Genomic DNA, 27,814 nt, shown 5'->3' on the forward strand with positions numbered 1-27,814 from the left:
ATCTTTGTGCTGAGTTCTCCTGTGGAATTTAAATCTTTCTGCTATCAACAACGGTGCAGGGTTTAAGTGTTCCTGTAGGACAGCAACAATTTCGTTAAAACTCTTCGCCTTCGGTTTGGCTGGAGTAATCAGGTCCCGCAATAGGCCGTACGTTCTAGCGCCCATTAAGTTTAGCAATATCGATGCCTTTTTCCCCTCCGCTATTTCGTTTGCCTCGAAATATACCTCGACTATTTCCACATACGTGGTCCAGTCCTCTAATGTATTATCAAAAGCAGTGATACAGCCAGTCTTCGGCACCTTGCAAATCTAAAATGGCGCCTCCCGCGCTTTGCCTTCTTCCCCGATTTAACAAAATGGCGCCTCCCGCGCTTTGCCTTCTTCCCCGCTGTTGTTAGCGCTGCTTTCCATGGTTTCTTGCGCGTTAAATATTGATTCTTTTTCTTTTATTATTTTCCCGTCGTGGAGCGGACCCTCTGGGACACTTCCCTCCCTCTTCTTAGGTCCGAACGCTGCCCGGCTTCGAAGCACCGGCCGCACCCTGTGTGCTCCACCCTCTCTCTCTCTCTTTGCTTCCCAACTCGCTGCCCGGCCCCATTGAAAAGCCACCCGATCGAGCTTCAGCCCGCCGCAGCCCAGGAAGGATCAGAGCACTACCTGCCACCAGCCCGATTAGCTGGGAAACCACAGACCGAGGAACCCAGCCTGGCTCTGGAAAGTCTCTCCTGCAAGTTTTCAAACCGATGATCGACGGTCGACGCCCGTTTCTCGAGTTACTTTGGACACTATTTTTTTTTCTCTTTCTTCTGGCTCCGACCTTCAACAACGTCGTCTGAGGTGCTGCCGAGTTGCAGGTAAGTTCGTTTCTTACTCGTCGCCAGTGTTAAGTCCGTGAATGATTGAGACACGGACCAGCAGGAGTGAAAACAAACAAGTCTTTACTGGTGGAAATCAATAGTGAAAACTAACAAACAGAGGCTCTCTAGCGCCTTTTATACAGGGGTGGTCACTGCCGGTACTGCAGTCTGAGACCAGTTATTCTCTTAAAGGTACATACACAACAGCTACGGACCAAGAGCTGGAAAGTGGGATTAGGCTGGATAGCCGTATTTCGGCCAACACAGATACGATGGGCTGAATGACCTTCTTCTATGCTGTAAATTTCTATGATTCTATATGTTGCCAATTACAAACGGGAATCTGATTCAATGGAATATTTTGGCGAAGTTTCTAATTATCCTTCTCAGTATCCTACCATTTATTGTGTATTCCCTTACTTTGTTAGCCCTCCCCAAATGCATTACCTCAGCCTTCTCTGGATTGAATTCCATTTGCCACCTTTCTGCCCACCTGACCAGTCCATTGATATTTTCCTGCAGTTTATAGTTTTCTTCCTCACTATCAACCGCACAGTCAATTTTTGTATCATCTCCAAACTTCTTAATCATGTCCCCTACATTAAAGAATAATTGATCACATGACTTCCATATTATAATAATATTGTGGCCATTTCAGATTCCCTAAACAGGCAGTGTTGCATCGTTTAAAGTCATACCATCTACAGTATTTTTGATTCCGTTCTGGAGCCAGACTACATGGAACTTGTAATTAGTCGTATTGCATCAATTGGGCTCTGGTATATTTTATGCCTCATCAGCAGCACTATTGAAAACCAATAATACTGAAAACCTTGATTAAATGAATACTGAGCTTATGTCAAAATTCAATTAATGCAATTCCAGAAAATTGTGGTGTAATTTTTCCAGATACATAGAAAAATATCATGGCATTTATAAATGAATATCACCAGTATCCACACATCGCATCTGCAAACAAAGGTGAACATACCTCACTTTGGCAGACAATTAGTGCATGCAGCAACTCCTTTTCCTAAAGGGATAGCAGAATTGATGGCATCACTAAGTTCTGTGAAGGCCTAACTAGCAGTGATGTTGGATACATCCTCAGAACCACCCCAACTTCAGCATATCCTGCTTTGAGTGGCACTGCAGGAAAGAACTGCTGATCAACAGCTAGTAAACATGTACTCCCCAAGATGCCACTAATTGATCTCCGGGCATTGTTGCACCTATCTAGTGATAACCATGGGAAGCTATCTTCTTGGGGGTCTATGTCAGCAGAGCACCAGATGCAAAGTTGTGCCACCTGCTGCTAGGACATCTGCAACTACCTTAAGTACAAGGATGACACCGCCAATGACAATCAGGTCACTTGCAGACTAATAGTCACCTGCGGCCTCCACCTCCTTGCAGGCATGTTGCAATGCTGACCTCTGTAAATGATGCCATGTGGACCACTGTTCTTGCATCCATCTCGTGGAGCACTACCTCCATTTCAGCAGAGGATTAGGTGCTAAGATGCAATGTCGCTTTCCTGCAGAATCATGCCTGCATGTTAGTTTCTGTTCCATTTAGGTTTGCCTGCTTCTTAGTGCTCTTTCTCTTCAGACTTAACAAGAGTTGGTAATGGGTTGAAATGCCTTTGGAGCCTTTCCAAAGTCTTTTACATTTTTGTTACTCTACTCTGCCACTTCCCTTTAATTGTTCCCATCCCTTTAAATCACACTTGCATACAGTTTGCCACTCCTGCCACTAATGTGCTCCATACACCCATTCAAATCTGTACCTGGAGCTATGCTAATGAGGTGACCTCAGAAAATTGGATGTAAGCAGTACACTTCCATTTGAGTTGATCTCAAACCTACTTCTAGCCATTCAGATTTCAACTATATCAGAAAATCTAGCCTAATCTATCCTTAGGAGTGAGACTGCCTAACTGTATTGATCTTTTTCACATGATATGGACTTGTTTTGAATGATCTGGATTTGGGAGTCTACGTTTTCTGATCAGTGTTATTTTAATGACAGCGGTAACCCTTTATGGCTTACTGCCAGCATTAAAATAATGCTGATCAGAAAATCTAGGTTAGACTGTCCAAACTCATTTCAGTTGGGTTCTTAGCAATCCATTGAAGAGCCCATCAATATTGCTTGGAACAACTCCAGATTTTTCTGAGATAACAATCCGCTACAATGCAGTCACAGGGGAGCAGTTCAGATGAGAGTCCGTTAGACTCCATGTAAACAGTGTAAAGCCCAAATGTTGGATAGGCTCCATTATAGTGAGAGTGGAATCATTCACTGTGCCTGGAGAATTAAGCAGCCAAATTTAGTAACAAAAAGCTGTATAAACAGCATGTAATTGATTATTAAAAATAATCTTAAAAATGTAAACATGAAATTGTCTTTCAAAATTCAAACAGTTTTCCATGAGAGCTAATAAATAAATTGGAAGAAGACAAGGCTGAACATATGTTGAGTGGGTGTAGTGTACCAACAATAGTTTTGTGCAATTATGTTTAAGAAGGAATATTTTGGATAACCAGCCCAAGATTTATGAGCAGAAACTGGATGGCAGCTTTAAGTTCTCTGCATAGAAAATTTCCTTCTATGACTGTGGCATAGTGTTACTAACCATGTATAGAGAATTGAATGCATCCAATAGGCATTACTGTAGTTCATCAAGGGATGATTATATATTTTAATATTAACAAATCTCAAAATAATTTCACAGCCTACTATTGAGACTGACAACATCTTATTCATGCTTCAGATACAGTGGTGGCTCCACAATAAATAACATAATTATACCTTTCAGCTGTCAGTATTTTGTTTAAAAGCTGGTGTGAAGGTTGGGACTTTCTGTTCATCTGACTAAGAATCTTCGTAAACAACCAAGCAAGCCACCAAGAACAAACTAAGCAGAGCAAGTTACTGAAAATATGGTGGCAGAAAAGCCAGAAATTGCATCATCTCTTTGTTAGCTCCTTTGCCTGAAGACAGTGACTTCTTGAGTTTCTCTCAAAACTCTGTTTAGACTATCAATATTCTGGTGCAACACCACTAATGGCCCACAAAGCCTGGTCTGTGGAAGTTATGATGGGAATAAACAGTTGGGAGATTTTAACTGTGACTTCAATATCTCTTATTAGATTTATACTGGAACAAAACCTGCAGTGCAAACATGATTAGACCTTTATTTCATTTGACCTGGGTCCCAGAGAAGCTGCAAATCTGGAAGAACTGCTTCTAATACTAGGCCAGTGAAGTAATAGAAATGTAAAACAAGTAGCTCTAGAACTGTGTCGCTGGACTGTGACATGCTGTAAAGTGATATAAGTGGTGCGCAGGAAACATGCACCCAGCTCATTATGGCCAAGACCAACCTTACGGGTGCCATCAATGAGCATGGGGGAGAAATTGGTTAAGGCCGATCGTTGGTTAGGAACTTAGTAAGCTCGCCTGATTACACGTTGCACGAGCCATGTTGGTGCTCGTGTCTCATTTGATTAAAATTGTCGAGCTGCCAGTGCTACTCGCACTGTTCATTCGCAGCTTGCCGAATGATGGTGTGGAAAATCAGATGTCACGGAGACAACTTAAAAGCAGCCTGCCTCTCTTAAAGTGAAGGTGCACTTTGGCTGCATCCAACTGAATTGCAATTGCTGGTGGAGGAGGGAGGTTCTCTTTCCACTCAGAGGCCGTATGGTCTCCAGGCAAGCTTCCAGGCACTAATAGTGAGAGGTGGCAGAGCAGGTCAACACTAGAATCGCTGCACCCAGGACTGGCTGCAAAGCAGAATGCAGTTTAATAATCTAATAAGGACTCCTAAGCTAAGACCCCAAACGCATAGCTCTCATTACTCTCTGCTTAGCCCTGCACCACCTGTAGCCCCAGTATGCACAACCCCGCTCCAGGTTATACACCATCTCAACTGCCCATAGTAGAAGATCAGCAGCCTTCCACCTCCCTTGCCATAGCCATTGGGGAGCCACATCATAGAAGCACCAGAGTAGCCAAATTAGCACAGAAGCCACGCACTAAGGGTTTGCACAAGGGTGATTTTTAGTTCTCTAAGTTCAATATAAGAAATTGTTAAATGAAGAATGCTGAAGTATCTTGGTGTGTAAACTTTTTTGTTTGGATTACTGTTGGGCTTAATATTCCTAATAAAGTAAGCGCAACACGCATGAAGGTGTACTATGTGCCCTCATGGTGTAATGCCTCCTTTACCCTTTCCTATTGAAGGACCACATCCGTACAGCAATTGAAATAGTTATTAATAAAAGCATGATGTACAAACCTGGCCCCGCTCTCTAATCTCTCTGCTGGAAGAGTGGCTGCAGTATATCCTTATCTTCCTCCTCTCCATGTGCTTTTGTTGTTCTTCTTAGAAGTCCAAGAGCAGGCCTCTTTAAGTTGTGAAACATGCAACACACCACTGTTAGTCTGCCAACACTTCACTGTTAGTCTGCCAACACTTTCTGCAATATTCTGCATTGGCTCTCCTGCAACCCCCGAGCCATTTAAGCATCTTAGGCATAAGACACCTGATAGCCACATGTGTTTTGTGTACCTGTTCTGTGCTTATGTTTAAGGGCTATCTATCAAGTTACAAAAGTTAAGTCCAGTCCCTCAAGCCAGTTTCCAATTGATCCTCTCCTTGAAAAAGTTGAGGCATAAACATCTCTTCGAAGGTTGCCAGGGAAGCATGCAGCTCAGTGTGTGATTTTGAGGTGCGGTCTCAGAGCATCTGCACATTCATGAAGTGGAATATCTTTCTATTCTATAATATGCTGATGTTAAAATATCAGCATGTGCACAGTCATTGCATCTTACACTCTAAAGAAGCCACAATAGCCATTACATTGAACTGAGAAGTTTGGGTGAATTGGAATTGGGGTGCAATGTTCAAAGGTGTCATCTATGACCTTCCTGATGCAACATTGGACAGAATACTGGCTCATACCCAATATCCTGTGTAGGTCCCTGGAAGGATCCAGAGGTATAAATGTTCAGTGCAATTGTTGTTTGGCTCAGCTGACAGCACTCTTGCCTCTGAATCAGATTACTACAGGACATGAGCACATAATCTATACTGACCCCTGAATTGCAGTTCTGAGATTATTGTTTGTTGCAGGCACTTTCCTTCAGATGCAATGTTAAACCAAGGCCCTGTCTCCCAGCCCTAAAAAGTGCTCTAATCTACCATGTCACACTAAGACTTCTATGTCTTCTACCTTCTTCAGTGAAATTGCTGAATGCTAACTAACCATTTACTGACCCCCTTAAAATTCAACTCTGTAACAAGGATTTAATAAAGATCAATACTGAAGTAAAAAAAGAAACCAGTTTCCATAAAAGTGCCCTGAGCAATGAAGATGAAATATGTACCATGGTATTAAACCATAAAACTTTTATGGACTACAGCTGCCTCTAAATTTCCTTGAGCATAAGAATATTAACTGTCTTCGCCTCACTCAATATGTTTGCAGGGTCAGAACTCTAAATTCAACATCGAACATTCCAGAGTATTAAATTCAGTTTCCTGTCAGCAAGATTGAAAAGAAACAAATGAAATGCATTCTCACGTTAAGACAAAGGCCAGAACTTGCCTAAATACTTGACTATTTTGGGTAACGTCAGCCAAATTTTAACTGCAACCAGCTATTCCATCTTAAACCAGCCTCTATGCGTTGGCTGAAATTAAAGGGTTATGTGTGAACTGAGCAGACCTTTGTGCCACTCACCAGTAAAAATGACCCTTTGGAAAATTAGTCAAATGCACTGTTAGTTATTTTTGTTGGATCTGAGTTGAAAACTGCAGCATTAAATTAGTACCAGAGACTGTCATATTGAAAAATAGGTCAGAGGAATAAAATCACTTCACACTGAACACAGCAACGGACCTTTTGGTGGAAAAAAAACTTAAAACAATACAAATTGAAATTAAATCCAGCTATTCTATCAAAGTGTCAGAATTTTTGGCATCAGCATAATAACCTCTAAATATGCAGGTTTAATCCAAACTGCTTTCATCAAGTAAAAGGAAATCATAAATAGAGGATGACATGAAACCCATTGTACAAATGAGAATAATTCTTCCGAAATAAGAAACAGAGGGCCCAGCAAGGTACTGGTAAGAAAGCAGTTACATAATGCAGAGGTCACACATTTGAGTCCAAAGGTTGTAGGATAGTTGAATCCGTCAACTTCAATTGTGGTTAGTTTTACCAGTACAGGCTTAAGCTGCGAGGGCTCCTAATTGTATTGGAGCATTCCATTTCTCTGGGGGTGGTTGAACTTTGCCTAGTGATCCACTGCAACAACACCTCCTGTTGACCAGTCATTGAACAGGTGGTGGTAATAAAGTAATATACAGGAAACTTTCGATTTACCCTTAAAATCTCTGTTAACCGGCAAAATTCAGGAGTAGGTTCAGGTAAGTTTTACTTCTGCCTTCCTCGATGTGTTGCTGTGCAAGGGTGTGGCTGCAGCTGTTGCTAAGCTACAGAGACGCTTGGAACTTGTGGCCATTGTTCTGAACCTGTTGCTAAGCAACAGGGTTTGTTGCTTTATACGGAGCTCTCAGCTCTCGTATCTTTTACTATAGCTTTCGGTTATCCGGAATTTTTGATGAACCGGCACCACGTCGGTCCCGTCGGTGCCGGATAAAAAAAAGTTTCCTGTACAAAATGGGCTAAGCTATTCTACAAACTCGAGGAAATTTCATGAAAGCAGCCATTTGGGGGTGATTAAAACTTTACTTCAAATGATCAGAGATTTAGGTATTCTCCAGTATGTACTTACCAAGTTGAGGGCAAGTTATCAACTCACGGAGGAGACTGAAAATTCATTGTTGGTATTCAGTCTTAAATATGTTTGTACTGCCCTTCTGCTCCTTAACATGGCATTAGGACATTGTGAACGATGTCCTCAAGTTCAGAGACATTCTCAAATCAGCACATTTATTTTTCAATCAGCTGTCAGTACTAAAATAGTAAAAGTAGCTTCCTAGTTGGCCTGTATCCAGTAGAAGAATTTGAAATTTAAATTTTAGTAACAAACTTTATTTTTCATTAGGAAAGAAGATTTTTTGTCATTTTACAGTATTACATTACTGCTTCAGGCCACTGTGGCTTGTTTTTATATATGTATTTATTAAAATTGACTGCATTGCCAAGAAAGTACTCTTCAAAAACAAACACTACTCTCAACTAAGGGTGTTTCCAACAAATTGTAGCAATTAATCACTACCATAAAACCTTGTATTAATGGTTGCCAACTTTGAACACTGGCAATGACACTGAATTTGATGCATAAAACAAAAGAAGCAGGCACAAAGTAATACCATAAACTTCTTAAATAATTTAATTGCAAAAGAGTTTTTTAAAAATATTTCTACAAATGCAAGAATGCATCATTTTTCACCATTAAATACATCTCAATATTTTAAAAAGTTTGCAAAATACTATACAGGTATGTTTTCCAAAGTAACTGGAAGACAGCCATTAGGTCTTTCTACAAAAGATTAGCCACTGTAAGGCTATTACAGAAGTACTAAGGGGAAAGATTACTCAAGAGGAAATGGTGGGCCGTGGTTATTAAAGCTTGCACCAAATTCACAGCAACAATAACCGAATGTTTTATCTTGGTTACAGATGCTGCACAGACACCGTGAACTACTACTGAATAACCTATCACAACAAATAGTTCAAAATTATTTTTTACAACATAGTGTTATCTTACAATACAACTTGGGATTAAGGGTCTACTTTTGTGATTTAGGATTGCAGAACATTCAAATTTAACTGTTGCATTCTGCACATTGTTGCCTTGTCTATATACAATACAGGCAGGTGCCATTTAGAGTGGCAAAATATACACGGTCTGTATTTATTGTTTAAAGCCCACACATTAACAAAGGAAAGTATCTGATAGTATGTACAAATGTACAGTCTCTTCTGCCATGTTTTCTTGGAATATTGGGTAAGGAGAGGTTTGCAGATGAACTAAGAATGATGTACTGTAATACAAACTAAATTAAAAATGCTTATTGCCTTTTCCATATTTTGTTTCACAATTACAGACACTCTGCACTCAGTTGTTTACAAAGGTTTTATCTGTTCTTTAGAAAAAATAAAATTTCCTGTCTTTTGGCAATGACAACAAAATTTAACAGCACTTGATTAAACAGATGGCCATGAAGTTTCTTCGGTCATGTATAGTCTCTCACTTTTCTTGACAGCGCTCACAGTTAAAGGTTCTAAATCATTTTGGCGGTTTAGTCTCTGCTTCTACAGCTTGGAAAGTTCTGTCCAACTCTTCTCCCATAGGTGACGACTTCATAAATTCAGATGGAAACCAAAGGAATCCCAATAATAAAGTCCAGAAGAACGACTCTCTGCCCTACATTACAGCAGTTTTGAATCAGTCAGAATCAGTTCATTGTTGAGGCTCTTGTCATCCATCTTTGCCCAGGTGTTATTGTAGGAGCTGCTTCATACTATTCTTGGCACAGCAAATAATTCACATGCCAGTGCAAAGGCAGAGCCAATACATCCAGTAATCCATTTACTTAGAGTAACCATAAATTATAAGAACACCTGGGAACTCCAAGTGAAATCTTATATGCATGCTAGCTGGGCATGTGTACTTTCATTTCCCTTTCAAGATATAATTATCTTGATGCCAGTATTCAATACTCAAGTGCCACACAAGTTGTGAAGAAAGGTCATTTTGGACCAAAAGGTGCGAGCACACCTTGAAGGCATTCATGTTTAGCTATTCCAATCTGGCTTTATTGCAAGTTGAGAATTAGGAACTAGCTCAGAGTCTAGTTACAAGGTTGACACGCTATATACAGAATTGTTCAACTTCTTTATTATTTTTTCATAGGTGGTGCTTTGAAGGAATGCAACACACAAGCTGAATATCAAATCTGTGATCCAATATTCCATGTGGTATCTTTACATGTCGATTTAAATAATATATCTTCAATATGAAGACTTAATATGTACTGGCTTCTGGGCAGGTCTTGCCTCCCTTGGCAACGCTTGATAGTCTTTGATATTGTCACAGGTTTGGTGCAATAGGAGTAAAATTCCATGAAACAAACCAATTGCCCAAAAGACTTAATAACTATTTCAGACTGCATTCCTTTTTGGAGCCCTTTCAGACATTTTTCAATTCATGCTACAATTATCCTTGAACTGAGGGTTGACTCGAAACAATAGTTCTAGGTGCTCCACACAGGAAAAACTGGAAGCCAGGCACTGCACGCAATTATTCTACTTGACTTCAATCTTAATAAGTTCCAGAGTTTCTTGCTGTCAGACCTGCACTGGAAGCGTCTGGTTCATCTGTAACCTCATGTCCTGAATGCTGCCGAGAATCTTCTTCTGGTGCCCAGCCAACGTGACTCCTATCCTCAGCAAGTCCCTGCAACAGAATGTACATTTGTTACATTTACTTTGGCAAGTTATTTTGACTGTGTTCCAATAAAAAAAAACAAAGAATGTTTAATAATTCAATGCTGATGTCCTCAAAATGTTCTTTTTTACTTCCAAATCCATGAATAAAGTGCATTTTCCAAAAGTTTGAGGAATTTAAAAGCAATGTTTCACAAATGCCCTTCAAAGTTGAAATTGCTGACTTTGGTTTACTAAACTGCATTTGTTTCTGCCACATCGCCCAAGATTTCTCTATTTGAACATAAATGCAATGACTTTTGTATTATTTATTAACAAAAATAATATGGGTAGGATTGCCCAATGAAGCCTTTAAATGCATCCCATCCAACTGATTAACATAAGTCCGAAGAACATTAGAAAGTAAGATTTTTTTTGGAAACAGGAAAAGTCATCTCTCAATCTCAACTTCCCATTTATTAATACTGTATAATATTCCTGCTCTACAAGTTAATTCTGTGATCCCAATGATGGAAAAAAATACATGTAAGTATTTGGTACACTAAAGCTCAAGCATGAAGCCAATGGCTTCCACCTGGTATTCTAGGGACAGAGTCTACACTTTAGGTAGAAGGCATATCATGATTGAAATGGCTGCTCCAGTTGTACATGTTTTTGTCTCAGCCTTAGTTCATTCCAAATTCCATGAACAGGCTGGAGAAAGTGATGAGGGTTAATACTTACTCTGCTGTCATCTGAGCAACCAAGTCGAAAGAGGTGAACCCAGCATTAATAAAATTCTCCTTGTACCGACCCATTTTAATTGCATCTAGCCAGTCTCCCACTGTGGTGAATGTGGTGTAGTCAGGAACAGTACGGTCCAAAAGAGGCTGGGAAGGGCTGTGGGGAAGATAAGACAAAATCAGTCCACATCTTAAGCCCTGCTTACATCAGTATCCAGAGTGAGTCTGGAACAAGTCACTTCAGGTACTGAAGATGATAAGGATCACAGATGATGCGATAGCAAAATACTGCGGATGCTGGAAATCCGAAATAACAACAGAAAATGCTGGAAAAACTCAGGAGGCCAGGCAACATCCGTGGAGAGAGAAATAGAGTCAATGTTTCAGATCGAAACCCTTCGTCAAGACTGAAAAAGCACAGGAAATGAAACAGATTAAGAGGCCAGTTTGGGGGCTGGGAAATGGGGATGAGAGAACACTTCTCTTTTGTTCTCTCACCCCCATATCCCAGCCCCCAAACTGGCCTCTTAATCTGTTTCATTTCCTGTGCTTTTTCAGTCTTGATGAAGGGTTTCGACCTGAAACGTTGACTCTATTTCTCTCTCCACGGATGTTGCCTGGTCTGCTGAGTTTTTCCAGCATTTTCTGTTGTTATTAAGGATCACAGATGCCCTGTTTACACTACTTCTCATAGCAGTTCAGTTCTGACCACTGATAATTGACTGAGTATGTCTGTACTACTTTAAGATGTAATGTGACAAAAGGGGTGACATCAACTGCTACTGATGTTTCCTGTTTACCAGCTGCATTGCTTGTAACCATAAAGCAAATGTGCCAATATTACTTCAAGCTTTTGTTTGCAGGGTCCTCACTCTGAAGCAGTGCTCAATATACATTTACAAGTTACTTGCCGCTTGACTAAAAAGGCTTGTTTATATATGTCTCTTGTTCACCATGAACTGTGCATTGAACTTTAACTGGACAAAATTAATACTAAAAAGGATCAAAATAATTCTTCAGCACCAATGACGCGTGAGATGGAACAGTGAAAAACTGAAACAGGCCTCAAAGAATTGAAAGTGGTGAAGTAAAGACAGAAGCAATGGGGGGAGAAAAAGAGTTATTTTATTTTAGTTTTAGTTTTGTCCAAGGCTGAAAGTACCAGTTGGCAAGTGGAATTTTCCAGCTTCATGTTTATGTTATAACCTGCACCTGGGGACATGGGTTTCTATGTTGGCCTACATGGTTTATTCTGGAGCTGAGTCTATGCTGGAGTGACAATGTTATGCAATACAAAAAATATTGGTTGCTGTTATCTAGAAATCCTTTGCAATGACTTCTCTGTCAAAGTTCTGATTGTGCAGTTTTACCTCAAGAGAATTCAGTTTTATTCTTCACTATGATGTGTTTGATTTTCTACATAAGGAACCAAAATCATTGTATTGGGTTTCCTTCATGACAAAACAATAAAAAAACTAGTTGGCTTCTTTGTATTAAAAGTATTAAAATGTATAAATTCAGTAGTTATAAATAATATATATAAAAATGCAGCTGTAATATTTATGCCCGTAGGCACATAGTTAAGCCAGACTGCATTGCTGAAGGGATATACATATGACAAGTACTAAAACCTGAAGAAGTTAGTTCTATAAAAGAATTACAGTTAAGTATAGTGAGAACAACTAGCAATGAGGACATCAGGAAAGAATTTGAGGCACAGTTTAGTTGAACACTATACAAAGGTTAGCTTGCTTTGGATACATAAAGTGTTTTATGAGTGACAATTGCCAAAAAGTTCCTACAAAGGCATCCACAGAAAAGATTCAAAGATAATATAAAACAGACCGCACAGGAAAAGGATGAGAATTTTTGAGGAAACAGATCAAGCAGGCATGATTAGACAGCCCTGGTTAATGACCCATCCTGTCACATGGGCCAATATTGGAATCAGTCTGTTAACTGATGATGACATTGATGATACATATGTGATAAAAAGCACAAAACGCATGAGCCCCTTTGGGTATTTGGGACAGTGGACCATATCATTACCAGCTGAAAATTTAGAGCTAGAATAGAGGTATGGAATGAGTCAAGGTTGTAGCAGATGTACTGTTACTTAAATAAAACCATTTGAGGATCTGTTTTTCTGTACCTCCAAGCAGGGGCAAATAGTATTTTCCCACAGGCAAAGTCGCTTTTGCCCTTATTTAATGGAATAAAGAAAAAGGTTTCAGTCCCTTTCGGGGCACCAATCCTCTTAAGTTGTCTTTTCAATTTTTCTCCCTTAAACTTTTAAAATGAGAGAAATAATGCCTGACAGACGCTCTACATATCATTCCTCACATATGCTAAAGCTGAAATGGCCATTCAGGGCATGTGTTTCATTTATTTCCACCTCCAGCAGTGTACAGACCGTAATTAGGATCATATGAATCTAATTTGGTACATCTTTTCTACTTATACACAAAGAGGGTGGAGGGAAAAGAACAGATGTCTTCAATCTTTCATTCTTGAATTAGCAAACAAGTACTAAACAGGATCTAAGAATCATCTTTTCCATTCCATCTACCAGTTTTACCCGCTTTCCTAACAATGTTGATTATAGTTCCATGGGCACTCGCAAGCCCCCAGTACGTCATCGAGGTGGCTATTCTTCAAGTATGAACTTAGACAGTGAATTCCAGCAGACAATTCAATGATGGGGGCATCACAGCCAAATCCACAAGAATTCTCACCCAACATCTGCGCTCAGAAGTGCATAAACTTTTCAGCATGCATAGTGATCAGTGTTAGGAACACTAGCTGCTACTTATCCCTCTGTACTCCAAAATCAACTAACTCAGCACAGACTAGGGATTGGAGGTGAGGACTTAGAAATGGAGCTGCACTCATGTTTTGGATGCGCGGTGGACATAGTTCATTCCCCAGCCTGAATGATGAGGCCCGAGGCGCTCCATATATTGGACCGCCTCATTTCAATGTTCCCGGCAAAGAGTGAAGAGCCTGCCAGTCAGAAAAGCTACTAGCATCCCAGCAGCCCTCAGGCAAGTGTTGTCAAGGGTCAGGGATTGGAGCCTGAGTTGGGGATTGGGAGGGATGCCTTGACCGGGGATCGGGGTCAGTGCCAGGGGTCGAGACTGGGATCGGGGTTTGGGATCAGGAGGGTAGCATGGGTCGAGGACCACAGAGGGCCATTGTCGGAAGCAAAGGGGAGATTGTGGCTGGCGATGGGGTGGTCGGGGCCGGGAGCAGTGACAATGGGGAGGGAGCAGTGGTGATGGGGTCTGGAGTGGCGATCAGGTCATTCAATGTGGAGCCGAGAGGAGCACTTTAGCTCCTCACGGCTCCACATTCAGGTAAGTTACTTAGCTTCTTTGTTGCAGGTGACCCCTAGAGCTGGTTTCCCTGAATGCAGCTCGCAGTGGTGCAGGCTGCCTCAGGGCAAACCAATCTTGGAGCAAGGACCTCAAACAGGTGTTAGGGCCCTGAATTGCATTTGCAAAGGGCCTAACACTTTATGTAAACATCCAGGTAAATTACTTAAAACGCATAAACAGATTAAAAAACCCGAGACAAATAGCCAGTGAGAATTAGCAGACGATGAAAACAGAAATTTGCCAAGCTCATGCCCCTCCTCCCAAAATAAGGAGCACGCAAATACACAGGTGTGGGTAAAGGGCGCCTGGTTGTTTGTCCTTACCCACTTCCTGCCCGCCATATTGGGACTTTAGTAGTCCGAGCAGCGTCCGAAAAACAGGCGCTGCGTGGACCACTTTCGAGGCTTAGATAATTTTTTTCTCCATGGCCCAGTATTACTTTTCATGGTTCATTTACCCACATTGTCATCTAGTAAGCTCCAAGCTCACTTTGTTAATATTTAACTAAAATGACTCATGCATAAACTTTATTAATATATTTGCTATAAAAGAATAAATGAAAGAATACTACCAAACGTGTATTAGTTACATGAGTGTGAGGATGAAATTTAACACTGAGAAATGTGAATTGATTAATTTTGGTAGGAACAATAAAGAGAGGCAATATAAACTAAATGGTACAATGTTAAAGGGGGTTCAGGAAAAGAGAGACCTGGGGGTGTATGTACACAAGTTTTTGAAGTGGCAGGACATCTTGAGAAAGCTGTTGAAAAGGCATATGGGAGCCTTGGCTTTATCAATTGAGGCATAGAAACCTTTATAAAACACTGGTTAGGCCCCAGCTGGAGTATTGTGGCCAATTCTGGGCACCACACTTTAGGAAGGATGTCAAGGCCTTGGTGAGGATGCAGAGGAGATTTACTAGAATGGCACCAGGAATGGTATTTCAGTTATGTGGAGAGACTGGGGCTGGGGTTGTTCTTCTTAGAGCAGAGAAGGTTAAGAGATTTGATAGAGATTGTTCAAAATCATGAATGGTTTGATAAGAGTAAATAAGGAGAAACTGTTTCCAGTGGCAAAAGGGTCAGTAACCAGAGGACACAGGTTTAAGGTAATTGGCAAAAGAACCAGAGGTGACATGAGGGAAAAAATCTTTATGCAGCAAGTTGTTACGATCTGGAGCGCATTGCCTAAAAGGGTGGTGGAAGTAGATTCAATAGTAACTTTCAAAAGGGAATTGAATAACCACTTGGAGGGGGAAAAAATTGCTGGGCTATGGGGAAAGAGCAGGGGAGTGGGTTTAATTGGATAGCTCTTTCAAAGAGCCAGCACAAGGTTGATGGCCCAAATGGCATCCGTCTATGCTGTATCATTCTATGGTAAAAGAAATTGATGACCATGGCTACATGGTATCAAAAAAGCATTCTTTTGTTGCAGGCTGCAAGCACTGAAACAACTGAACCACATGTCACTTGTCCGTTTGATCACATTTTATGGCAGTAAAGTGTCAGGCAGCCTTGCTTCTTGTATTAAATCTGAGGGAGTCAGTGCTGAAGCCTGGCTCATTAATTTTATCTGTAGGCCTGATGTCAGTCCTGTCATCAATGTTACTCTCATATCTTTCACGACCCTCCTTATTCACTCTAATATATGCACAGTGAAGGGATTTTTAAAAAACCTCAGTGCTTCCATGACAGTGAAATTAATTATCTCAAACTCCTCAGGACTCCTTAATCATTCTACCATGAAAGTTTAATTTAAGTTTTGACATGTGATTCAGGTAGAATTGGAGATTTTTTTTAGTTGAAGGCTTCATCTCTGTCACTATTACCAGAAGCAGACTTCATCTAATAATCCCCTTAGAATTATATATTTTTTTATTAGCTTGTCTAATGCTACCTAAAACTTTCCAGAGGCTCATTGTTTATTCCCATCGTGCTGATAAGCATTTTTTAATTTTGTGCACCCACTCATGTAACTAACACACCTTTGTTTGTATTCTTCTTTCATTCTTTGGCTAGGTTTCTTATCTATCTTATCAATTAAGGGTCACCTGACCTTGTGACCTTTAGTTCAAAACAAAAAGGTCACTTCATTATTGTTTCCTGTCTATCACTCATCAGTAAGGATCTAGATGCAGACAGAAAGAAAAGCTCCAATCCATTTTGAAATAACTTCAGTGTCTCTCCATTTGCTGAAGAGTCCATATTGTTTTTTGTGGTCCCACAGGTCACCTTACATGACAGGCATTTATACCAAAGACCATTAGATAACCAGGGTCATGACCTGCACAGACTCCATGCTTGAGCAGCAGGCGCCAGGATCAAGATATTAAAGTTGAGCACTTAAAATGTCAGTATTTTTGTTTGTTTGTGAAATAAATGCCCTTTGATCAAATGAAGATCCTTTCTATGGCACCCTTATAATATGAATAAACAAAGGTTACATTATCTTATGTATTATAACTCATTAATAGGTAGGAAATTAGTCAAAATCCAAAGTAATATTTCTATCTGGTCTTCGAAACAGAATTTCCACCTTGTGATGAGACATACCCTGGATTCACAATGGAGACTATCTTCAGGCTAGCTGCATTCCTAATGAGTTTATCCAGTGTGTTTACAATCTGGGCAAATTTGGGTCTGTTGTTACGATCTTTCACCCAGCAGTCCAACATCAACTGATGTAGAGCAGTTGGACAGTCCATAGGAGGGGGCAAACGGTAGTCCTGTTCCACAGCATTGATAACCTGCAAGGGAATCCAAAGCATTATGAGAGACTGCAAATAAACTGAAGTCATTTTCCATAGCTCTCGAGATTCTGGAATTGTGCCTTTGGAATGAAAAATTGCAAATACACTCCATTATGTAAGAAGGGAGAGAGGGAGAAACCAGGGAACTACAAACCTGTCAGTTTAGCATCAATTGTGTGAAAGTTACTGGAATATAGCATCACATAGTGGCTGAGCACTTGGACAAGTATGAGCTGATAAAAGAGAGTCAACATGGACTTGTGATGGGTAGGTGATGTCTGACTAACCTAGTTGAATTTTGCGAGGAGGTCACTAGCATAGTAGATAGGGGAGTGTCTATGTATGTTTTCTATATGGACTTCCAGAAAGCATTTGATAAGGTTCTGCACAAGAGATTATTAACAAAAATGAGAGCGCACGGAATTGGAGGTAACCTTGTGACATAGGTCAGTGATTGGTTGGGAGGTAGGAGACAATGAGTAGGGATAAGTTCTCTGATTGGTGGGATGTGAGAAGTGGTGTTCCCCAGAAATCTGTACTGGAGCCTCAGCTTTTCACCATATGTATTAATGTTGGATGCAGGAATAGAGAGTTCCATATCCAAGTTTGCAGATGATGCTAAGGAGGCACAGTATGGGAGCAGGAAGTTGCAAAGGCAACTCACTAACTGAGTGGGCAAAACTATGGCAGATGAAGTTCAATATGGGGAAGTGTGAGGCCATCCACTTTGGATCCGAGAAAGACAAATCGGAATATTATCTTAATCATGAGAGACTAGGAGCTGTGGAGGAGCAAAGGGATTTAGGTGGCATGTACACAGATCACTAAAAACTAGTGCACAGGTAAAAAAAGTAATCAAGAAGGCTAATGGAATGTTGTCCTTTATCTCAAGGGGGTTGAAATACAAAAGTGAGGAAGTAATACTTCCATTTTACATAGTCTTGGTTAGATCCCATCTGGAGTACTATGTTCAGTTTTGGGCACTGAACCTCAGGAAAGATACACTGGCCTCTTTTGAGAGAGACAGACTTGTTGAGTCTCTAAACTAACTATACACAGGCTTCCGAGTCAAAATATACAGCCTCGATAAAATCCAAAATTTGGCAATATTCCTACAGTCCAGCTTCTTCATGAAGGCTGCATGTGGCACAAGATCAAAAGCCTTGCAAAAGTCGATGAAAGCCATGTAAGTGGTTTCCCCTCAGCCGCATGACACTCTGCAATTTTGTATAAAGCCTTAACCTGCCCACATCATTCCCCATGAGAGCAAAATGCAGCCTGTCCCTTTCTGATTATTCTAATGTATCCAACGTGCATGCCATGATTTCAAACCAAGGAACCATCTTAAGAACCATGGATATTAGTGAGATATCAGGCAGGTTTCAGGCTCACTAGATTTCCCATTATTGTGGGTAGAAACCATAACTGGATTCTGGAGTATAGAAAGTATGTGTGTCTCAGAGTTTTACTTACCAGCCTCAGAAGAAGCAGCTCCAAGGCACTGCATTTACAGGCTTCAAATCTCTAGCATTTACTCTATTATAGATAGATCTGTGACCTTTTATATCCAATTGTATAAATATGGAGCAAGTACATCCCCATAACAAGTCATCACACAGGTCCCCCAATTACCTAGAAACACTTATTGTAAATCCATATGGCACACTGATGCTACACAGGTATTCATCTGAACTCTGTTAATACAAATAATTGGATTCATGGCTACAGGGCTGTGTTTCTGGACCAGTGTGAGAGAGTTACTATTCATTTCACTCTGAATTGGAGTTCTACCAGATTTAATTTGATGTGAATTTGGTAGTAAATATTGGGCTTTAGGTATCAAAGTGCATGTTCATGCGAGTGCTGGCCCAAGGAAAAAAAAGTCCCTACACCTAATCAGTATTTTGAGAATTATCCAAATCAGCCAAAATCCCAGTCGCCCAAAGGTACTCAAAATAATCCAATCCTTATTTCATTAGAAGTGAGTAAAGTTATAACATTTTATTACCAATATTTCAAATGAATTTGTCATGCAATCTGTTTATATCAGCTCAAATACTTACATCTTGGTTTGACATGTCCCAGTAGGGTCTCTCTCCATATGACATCACTTCCCACATGACAATTCCATAACTCCACACATCACTGGCTGAGGTGAACTTGCGATAAGCTATTGCTTCAGGGGCTGTCCATCTGATTGGGATTTTTCCACCCTGGTAAAAGGAGAAAGCTCTGTTCAATCTCCCTTCCTTTTTAACACATTAATATCAAGCTATGGAGGAGAATTTTTGTAGGACTAAGAGGAGCGGGAATAATTCTGTGAGCTCTACAAAGCTACAGCGGCCTGCTGCCAGCCTCTTCTTGTCCCCCTACCCAGATCAGTTCCCCTTCCCCACCAATGGGCCAGCTGCATTCAGGATAAACAAGTCTATATACGGCCTAAACACCGGCCTCAGACCTCTCCTGATCGCCCCCCTGACTTTCAATTGCCCCCTGATTCTCGATCATTCAGCTCTCTCCTGAATACCAAGATTCACCAAAACAATAGCCCATAAAAAAGATACATTTGGGTTCTGCAGAAAAATAACACTGAGAAACAATGGCACAGAGCAGTTTTAACAGTAAACTGGAGTGCTTTCAAACCGTGTGTTGGTAATTAAAAACATTGGCCCAGAAATTAGTGTCCCAACGCGCGAGTAAGCACCGTGTACTCACGCGTGGGACCGATGGAATTGCCGGTTTTCTGCATGCACAGCGCATGCGCGGGAAACCGGCATTTCCGATCCTCTGAACCAAGGGGTTCAGAGGTCGAACGCGTGCACGCAGGAGTCTGCGCGTGCGCGTTGAACTTCCCTTTTTTTTTCCAGGTTTGCCCGTGCGTGAAGGCCTCCACTTTTTACACTTTAAAAAAGCAGATGTAAGGACTTAATTTTAAAAGGTAAGTGGTCTATTAATTAAAATTAGAATTTTTTTTCCACAGGTTTATTATTTTTAAAGACTTTACAGTAAGGTAAGTGTATTTTTAGCCCTGATTTTTTATAAAATTCTTTTTTTCAAAAATTTAAATTATTGTTTAAAATAGTTATTTAGTTATTTATAGTTCATTTAAATAGTGTGATGTTTTTTAAAATTTTATTTCAAGTTTAAGTACTGTTTTGTGCGCCCGGAGTTTTCATGAGTTTGACAGTTCTTACTGTCAAACTCATGAATGAACTTTTGCATCCTCCGATTGGTTGCCCAGTGCTCACGTGATCCCAGCCGACGCATCGCACTAAGTACACCACTGGGTCACGCAAGCACAGCGCGCCGGGAGTTGAACCGGGCCACAGACAGGAAATCCACGCAGGCCCAGGCTTCAACTGCCGGCGCGCTAGGTAAGTGTAGGTCGGGGGCTTGCACCCGCGGGAAGCCCCCGACACGAATTTCTGGGCCAATATATTAAAACAGGACTTGAACTGAAAGTTATAACACACAATGAATCGTTTTATCATTTGTATTTTCAAATAGTTTTTATGATTCATTTGCAACCAGTATAAAATTTGCAACATTTTTTTTTACTTTAACTACCTTATTTCATTGAAACTTCTCAAATGTTTTCACAACTTGACAAAAAAATACACACAACATAACTCATTGTTGCCCTCACCAGTGAACTTGTATAGGTTGGATCAGTTGGATCATCCTCCAAGAACCTCGACAAACCAAAATCAGACACTTTGCACACAAGGTTACTGTTGACCAGAATGTTCCTGGCTGCCAGATCTCTGTGCACATAGTTCATTTCTGACAAATATTTCATTCCAGCTGCAATCCCTCTCAACATGCCAACTAGCTGGATCACTGTGAACTGTCCATCATTCATCTGCAAAGCAAGCAAAATAACAATCAACAAGGTCTGAAATTCAATGAACAAAATGTATTAGGTATTCTGTTTCTATAAAAGCAGCAAAAGAGGAGCTCAGGTTTCTTTGAAATTCCTGAGACAACCCTGATGAAAAAAATGAAATCCCTTCAATCAGGTGACCATGAAGAACACACCTGCACTATATCACACAAAGAAATGTGCCAAGTGCGTTTGTATTTATTTACAGGCCTTCAGTGAGGATATTAACCCCTGTCACCATAACATTTCACTTCCGCTTAGGAAATCATCAAATTCCATTAAAATTAAATATTGCTGTGTCACATTTAATCTAAGTTTAGAGGGAAGCCATGTACTGAAAAATGCATCTTACATAATAATAGGGGTAAAGTTCAACTTTGATGGGGCCACAAAGTGGGCAGTAGCAGATTGGCCATCTGTTATATATGCCACCTAATTTTCCTTTCCATTTACTTCAACTAGTGCGAAGGAACACTTGATAGAAAGCACCATTATATATAAGAGGCCTTATAATCTTCCACTTACCCTGAGGAAGGAGTCCAAGGCACCGTTCTCCATAAACTCAGTAACAATCATGACAGGGCGGCTTTTAGTGACCACTCCCTCCAAATGGATAATATTTGGATGATCAAATTGTCCCATAATACTGGCTTCACTTAGGAAATCCCTTCGCTGTCTTTCAGTATATCCAGTCTTAAGTGTCTTTATTGCTACGAAGATCTCCCTTCGCCCTGGAAGTTTAAGGCGTCCTCTACATACTTCCCCAAATTCACCTGCACAAAAAAAGACCACAAATTAAATTTCAAATTTAGCATTACATAAAACATAATAAATTGAGGTATATTTTAGTATAAGAGATTGTCAATGCCTTTTAGTCTACCTGCTCCAATCACTTCTTCAATTTTTACACAGGATACATCAATTTCCTTGGCAAATTCTCTGACAGCTTCATTTGGATCTTCATAGGTGAAAGGATCAATATACACCTTCATTCCTGGTGTGACTATTAGTGCATAAAGAAAAGTGAAAAATAGCATTAATGGAACAACTTTCTGGATCAATGGTCAGCTAAAATATCTCAATGAGGTAGAAACTGGATGTTGTTGTGCCCATTTTACGGTCATAAAATGGGAGCAACGAAAGTCGATTTTGGGGACGGGTTCGGGGAATTTTTCAGTCATCCCTGGCAGCTGACTAAAACAGGCGTTAGGCTTCTTACATATGCAAATGAGGGGCTTAACGCCTGGTTTGGGCCCCATGGGAGAAATTGCTTTGGGCTGAGTGGAGCAGAAGTTGGGCCTGCTCCAATTAAGATCCACTGCGGCCTCCAACAAAAGATTAAGGGGGAAAAATTCAGTTGTTTGCGCCTCCCGTTAGCGCCTTAAGAGGGTGCCAATTGGGGCGCAAAACAACTAGCGCCCGGGCGCGGCGATGTTTGTGCCGCTTGCAAAATTAACTGGACATTTTGCGGCGGCGCTAAACACTACCGCCACGATCTCCTGCGCCGGCAGAGTGTGGCGTCAGTCGAGTGCACAACGCCCCGTTAGCGCCCCGGACCGGATATTGAGTGGCGCCCCCTGCCTTACCGCCTGCTGCTAGCAACGGCAGGTTGAGGGGAGCGTTATGCTGTCAGAAAGGGACTAGGGGAGCACTATTTAAAGGCGACCGCTTCCTGCCTTTTTTTGTCGGTGACATTTTTGCACCACGCATTCTGAGAGAGAGAGAGAGAGAGACTTCTGGGCAGATTCAACACTGTGTGAAGGAGTTTTGAGTACTGAGCAGCACTTTGCAGGTTTATTTGGATTTGCCCTTCCTTGCTTCGCCTGCGCTCTGAGGTAGCGCCTTGCTCCTCGGCCTTTGCGCCTTAAGACAGGTGTGAAGCGCCTGATTTAGCGCTCCAATCACCTCCAGCGGCGATAAAAGCCAAGTTTGCTGTCGGAGGCGATAATTAGCGCTGGGTGCTAAATTCTGCGCACCGCCAATAATGGCGCCCCAAATGGGGCGATACCGAATTTTTCCCCCTAATTGTTTGAGTTTTTAAAAAAACTTTTATAAAATCATTCCTGTGGAGCCAGGAGGAGCAGGAATGCTTCCCATGACTCCACAGTATCGTGAGTGCCTTATCCCCAACCCCAAAGCAACTCTATCCCACCTTGCCTCTGACACATACCAGGGGCCGTTACCACTGAGGCAAGCAGCCCAAAATTCAAATAGCTGAAATGTGCCAGATGCCTGTGGAGGTACAGCAGGTGCTGCAGTTCGCCAAACTTATTGAACTGAGCCCTGAGGCCCAATTTTGGGCTGGTTTTGGCCCTCCTGATTGGGCCACCTGGTTGGACCACATGCTGCCTACACAGCACCGATTCCGGGCCTAAAAACAGGCTTAGACAAATTTCTACCCCAATGTATTTCTTACGGAAAGGTTTCATGAAAGAACTTACTGTGGCCAGTGCTGTATTGCTGAAGTTTCTCTGTGTATTCTGACTCTGAGCCACCTCCACGTTTCCTTCATACAAAATAAGAAAAAAAATCATTATACATAAAACCTTTACTGTGATACTTAAAGCATTAAATACACACAATAAGAATTTTTACAAAAGGCTTTATTTGAATAAATTAAAATATTTAGTTACCTAATGCACACAAAAGCAATCACAAGCACAGCTACAATAAAAACCAGGCCTGCAGTGGCAGAACCTACAATCAGGGGCAGTTGTTCTTGGATGCTTTTCCCATTCTCACCTAAATGGAAAAAGATAGGTTTTAATTAAGAGCCCAAAGGTGGTTTTACACAAATAGGAAGAAAATCAAAGAAATGCAGAGCCCATAACAATCTGTGAATATTTTTATATGTACACTCCACTTCAATTAATTCTGGTCTTAACTAATTATTTCCTTCCCAAGGCCCTACACTGTATCCGACCTCTCAAGGATTTATTCATTGTTTTTCTTAAAAAATTTGACAAATGTTACTATTAGATTATAACAAATGCCTAAAAATTAAAAGAGATTTAGATTACTCATATTTTTGCAATACTGATAGTGCGTGTTACCGCCGAATTGGAGCCTGAACGGACCCAGTGATATACAGGGTCGACGTATACCCAACTTCGACTTATAGAGCAATAAACTCAGACTACTGCGGACCTTGCTGGAATGTGCGAGTACACTTTTATTTACAGAGCGCTCTGGGAGAAGTGCTATACACCCCCTTGGTGCAATCGCCAGCTTCTCAGCTTTACAATAGCAGCCACGCTCCTTTTATACAATTTAAAAACAGGAAAGATACCATATTACATTAATTCCTTGGCCAATCTGGTACTTTAGCATCCTTTAACTTTGACCAATCCGATACCTTAGCAACCCTTAATCACATTCTGTCAAAAACAAGTTGATTATATTGTTATACCGTTAGCAAACAACTTAATTATATTACTGTTCTGTACAAGTGACATCACACGTTTGGTGTAAGCAGATCAAGTCAGCTGTCTGTTATGCCAGTGTCTGCAAAATGTCAATGAATGTCAAGTATTTCAGCAGGCACTACGGTGCCATTTTAAAATCTCCTCCAACAGTGCGTCTAGCATAATGTTAATAATTTATCAGCAACTAATTTCATTTTATATCTCTAAATACTTTTGTTGAATACAGAAAGCCAAGCTCTAAATAAAATTGACATACTTGGCATCTGTGTCTGGAAATCTACAGATTCACTGTACTTTCCATATCCAGCCACTGTCCTGGCTCGCACCTGAACTCCATAAAAAGCAGTTGCTTTTAACCCATCAATACGAATAGTGTTTTTTTGACTTGTAATGGTTGATGCTGTTGATTCATCTTGGTCCTGCATTGAAATAAATGTAAATATATTGAGGGAAAAAATGTCAGCACACGGTCACTAGTATATTGTCCAGTCCACAGCTCAGCAGCCACATGACTCAGAAAGGTTAAGTTTAAGAAGAAGTTTATTTTTTGTGAAAAAAATGTCTTTCATGCATTATTGAAAAGATTATGCAAAATGCTCTGGGTATTAACCTACAAGTGATCTTTGAAAAGTTGTTCATATTCTTTCAAATGCTATGACAAAATTAGATTTGCTTTTGCACAATTTGAAAGATTTGATTTTTTTCCAGTAATCAACTGCACGAGACACATATACAGGTTGAGCGTCCCGAATCCGGCAACCTCGGGACCAAGGCCGAGCCGGTTTTTGGGTTTTTCCGTACTTTGGAACGTGTTTCTGATGTTCGAAGTCTGGAAACGCCCAAGCCCAGGCTGCGATATTTCCGGACTTCAGACACCAGAAACACGTGCTGAGTCCGGAAATGCCTGAGCCCAGGTTGCGCTATTTCCGGTTTTTGGTAAGCCTCCCTCAGGGTGTCCGGATTCTGGAACATTTTACGGATTCCGGACCCCTGCCACCAATCGTCCCGGAGTCCAGATTCTGGAACATTCCGGAACTCCGGATTTGGGACGCTCAACCTGTAAAAGAATTGAAAATAAATATTGGTAAGACAATGTCTTAGTGGTCTGGGATTAATGTTACCAAAGTACCATCATGCCTGATCTTTTCAGCAAGGCTCTTAAACTATGCACAGAATTACTGTACCTTTTCACGATATTTCAGCTCATAGTCCAGAATTATGCCATTGGGTTTTTCAGGTGCAAGCCACGATAGAGTCATGCTATTTGAAGAGGCTCTCAGTAAATGCACCATGAGCACAGGAGAAGGAGCTGCAAAGAACACACAGCATTAAACATTGCCAATGTTTTTTTTGAGTTCTCGCCACCAAGCACCACCAACAGAACCATACAGAAGGCGGCCTTTTGGCCCATTGTATCTATACCAGCTCTTTACTATGGCAATCCAAAACAAATTCCACTGTCCTGCTCTGTCCCCATAGCACTGTCTCTTCCTCTGCTTCAAATACGCAGCCAATTTTCCATTATAAAGATGCAATGGTCACTGCCTCAATCACTCCGAATTGGCAAAGCATTCACAACTCCAAACAACCCTTTGAGAAAAAACAATCTCCTGGACACTCTCCTCAATCTCTTAGTGATCATTTTAAATTGATGACTCTCTGCCTCCCCAATCAGAGGAATTAGTCTTTTGCTATGCACTCTGCCAAAATCTTTCATAATTTTAAAAACCTCTATTAAATCTCCAAACCTCTACCACTGAGTCTAGGCTGACACCTTAAAGTGCAAACCTGCCCTTAGCTTAAAGCCACAATTCTACAGTACTGTTTCATTTGATCAATCACAAGGAGAGATGCTCATTTAAAAGCATGTCCTAAGCAGCTGCATACTTTCATGAGTGAGTGACGAAAATGATGAAGTCTGCAGTAGGCTATGTTCCGTCTCGTGAGTGCAGTAATTCATCACATCTCATTGCACTCACGGCATATTCTATTTATAAAGCACCCGTACTTCAGCTACAACTGAAAAAAATACATTTTTCTTGTTTTATAGCCCACAATATGTACAAATTATATTAATTATATTCTAAACTCTTGTGAGATTAATAAAGATTAAACAAATTAACTTTTCTTCCATTTGCAATGGATTAATTAGAAAATATTTTGAAACAGTTTATGTTTCATCTAAGACACATGTACAACAAATGTGTTCACTTGCTTTCTAATTTACTGGTTTTGTACAGCAATGTGCTTTAAGAGGGATATCTTTCTCTTTCTATACAAGGTTTCCAATGGAATTGTGAGTACACAGAGCAAGTTCCACCATTCTGTTACAGTGTTTAAACCCAAACTATTTGAAAAGTTTTACCCATAGAAAGACTTCAGATTTCCTCCATTTACAGCTCCTGCTGCCCAACTCCTCTAATCCAGTCACACAACAATAGAAGCTAATACCATCCATTAAACACCAATCAATGGACAAATTACATACATACTGCCTGGAGGCAAGATTCCCTTAACAGCCTAACCCAGAACACAGTCGTCTCTCAGGGCCTAATTACAGCTACGCCATCCAGCACCTGGACTGCCAGTGTGAATTCCTGTCTGACAAAGCCTGATGGCATCCCACCAGCTGCTTCAGGCTGTGATTTAGCAGGTCCCCTAACACCGTTTCATTGTGTCAGACTTATAATATAGAAAGTGCCAAATGAATGAATATTCAGGCTCTAATCATGGGAAGATAAGCTACAGTACAAAAGGGGAGCTTAATGTGAAAGTCAGACAAGTCCTAACCCCAAGGATGGCCACCCTCAAATAAATCCTCTCTTCTCAAGGGTCGAGAGCTTTCAATAATTGGAATCAAGAGTTTAAGGAATCTACAGGATTGTTGCCATTGCAACACGTATCCTTTGTGTGGTGACAGACTCAACAAACAGAACATAATCTTTAAACAGATGTGTGTGTGTCTGTAAAACATATCAAAACTAAAACTATGCAGATATTACAAACTTAGAGCAAATGGATGATTTTTTTTATTAGTGCAACAATTGTGTGTCAAAGCTACATTTTTTTTAATTTGCAAGTTTTCTTTCTAACCAGAAGCTGCAATACTTTAGTTAAATTTTCTTTTTAACATTAAAATAAATACATTTGTTGCTTTTTTACCACATGGACAGGGCCCATAATGATACTGATGGGGCTTCTTGTCCTGCAACAAATGATTCACATTGGCACGTGCATTAGTACAAGCATGGCGTCTGCAAGAAATGAATTTTAATGTTCCTTCCTGCACCAGTTTCAGGGACTGTACAAAAGTGCTTTTGAAGTGGAGTGACAGGCCAAATTGGAGCAGGGCAGAGCTAAGAGG

The 27,814-nt window shown here is 40.7% G+C and overlaps 1 protein-coding gene across 5 annotated transcripts in view; it reads right to left on the reverse strand.

Annotated features, from left to right (window-relative positions):
• Positions 1-8,215: 8,215 nt before the first annotated feature.
• The window catches only part of ephb3b (eph receptor B3b), a 99,419-nt gene continuing 79,820 nt past the window's right edge, over positions 8,216-27,814 (reverse strand). For 2 of the 5 annotated variants that reach the window (XM_085990251.1, XM_085990253.1), the window contains exons 6-16: positions 25,635-25,759; positions 24,707-24,869; positions 23,659-23,767; positions 23,467-23,531; positions 21,894-22,028; positions 21,551-21,798; positions 20,789-21,004; positions 19,206-19,355; positions 16,946-17,139; positions 11,015-11,170; positions 8,216-10,301 (exon numbers count right to left, since the gene is read on the reverse strand). In XM_085990251.1, coding sequence (XP_085846377.1) covers positions 10,193-10,301; positions 11,015-11,170; positions 16,946-17,139; positions 19,206-19,355; positions 20,789-21,004; positions 21,551-21,798; positions 21,894-22,028; positions 23,467-23,531; positions 23,659-23,767; positions 24,707-24,869; positions 25,635-25,759 — 1,670 coding nt within the window. In that variant the 3' untranslated portion in view covers positions 8,216-10,192. The remainder of the gene's footprint in view (positions 10,302-11,014; positions 11,171-16,945; positions 17,140-19,205; positions 19,356-20,788; positions 21,005-21,550; positions 21,799-21,893; positions 22,029-23,466; positions 23,532-23,658; positions 23,768-24,706; positions 24,870-25,634; positions 25,760-27,814) is intronic. The other 3 variants (XM_085990252.1, XM_085990256.1, XM_085990254.1) reach the window with 3 other exon arrangements.

Source organism: Somniosus microcephalus, chromosome 6 (assembly GCF_052327205.1).
Source record: "Somniosus microcephalus isolate GS21.2 chromosome 6, FLI_Smic_1.0, whole genome shotgun sequence".
In the NCBI taxonomy this organism is placed as follows: Eukaryota; Metazoa; Chordata; class Chondrichthyes; order Squaliformes; family Somniosidae; genus Somniosus; species Somniosus microcephalus.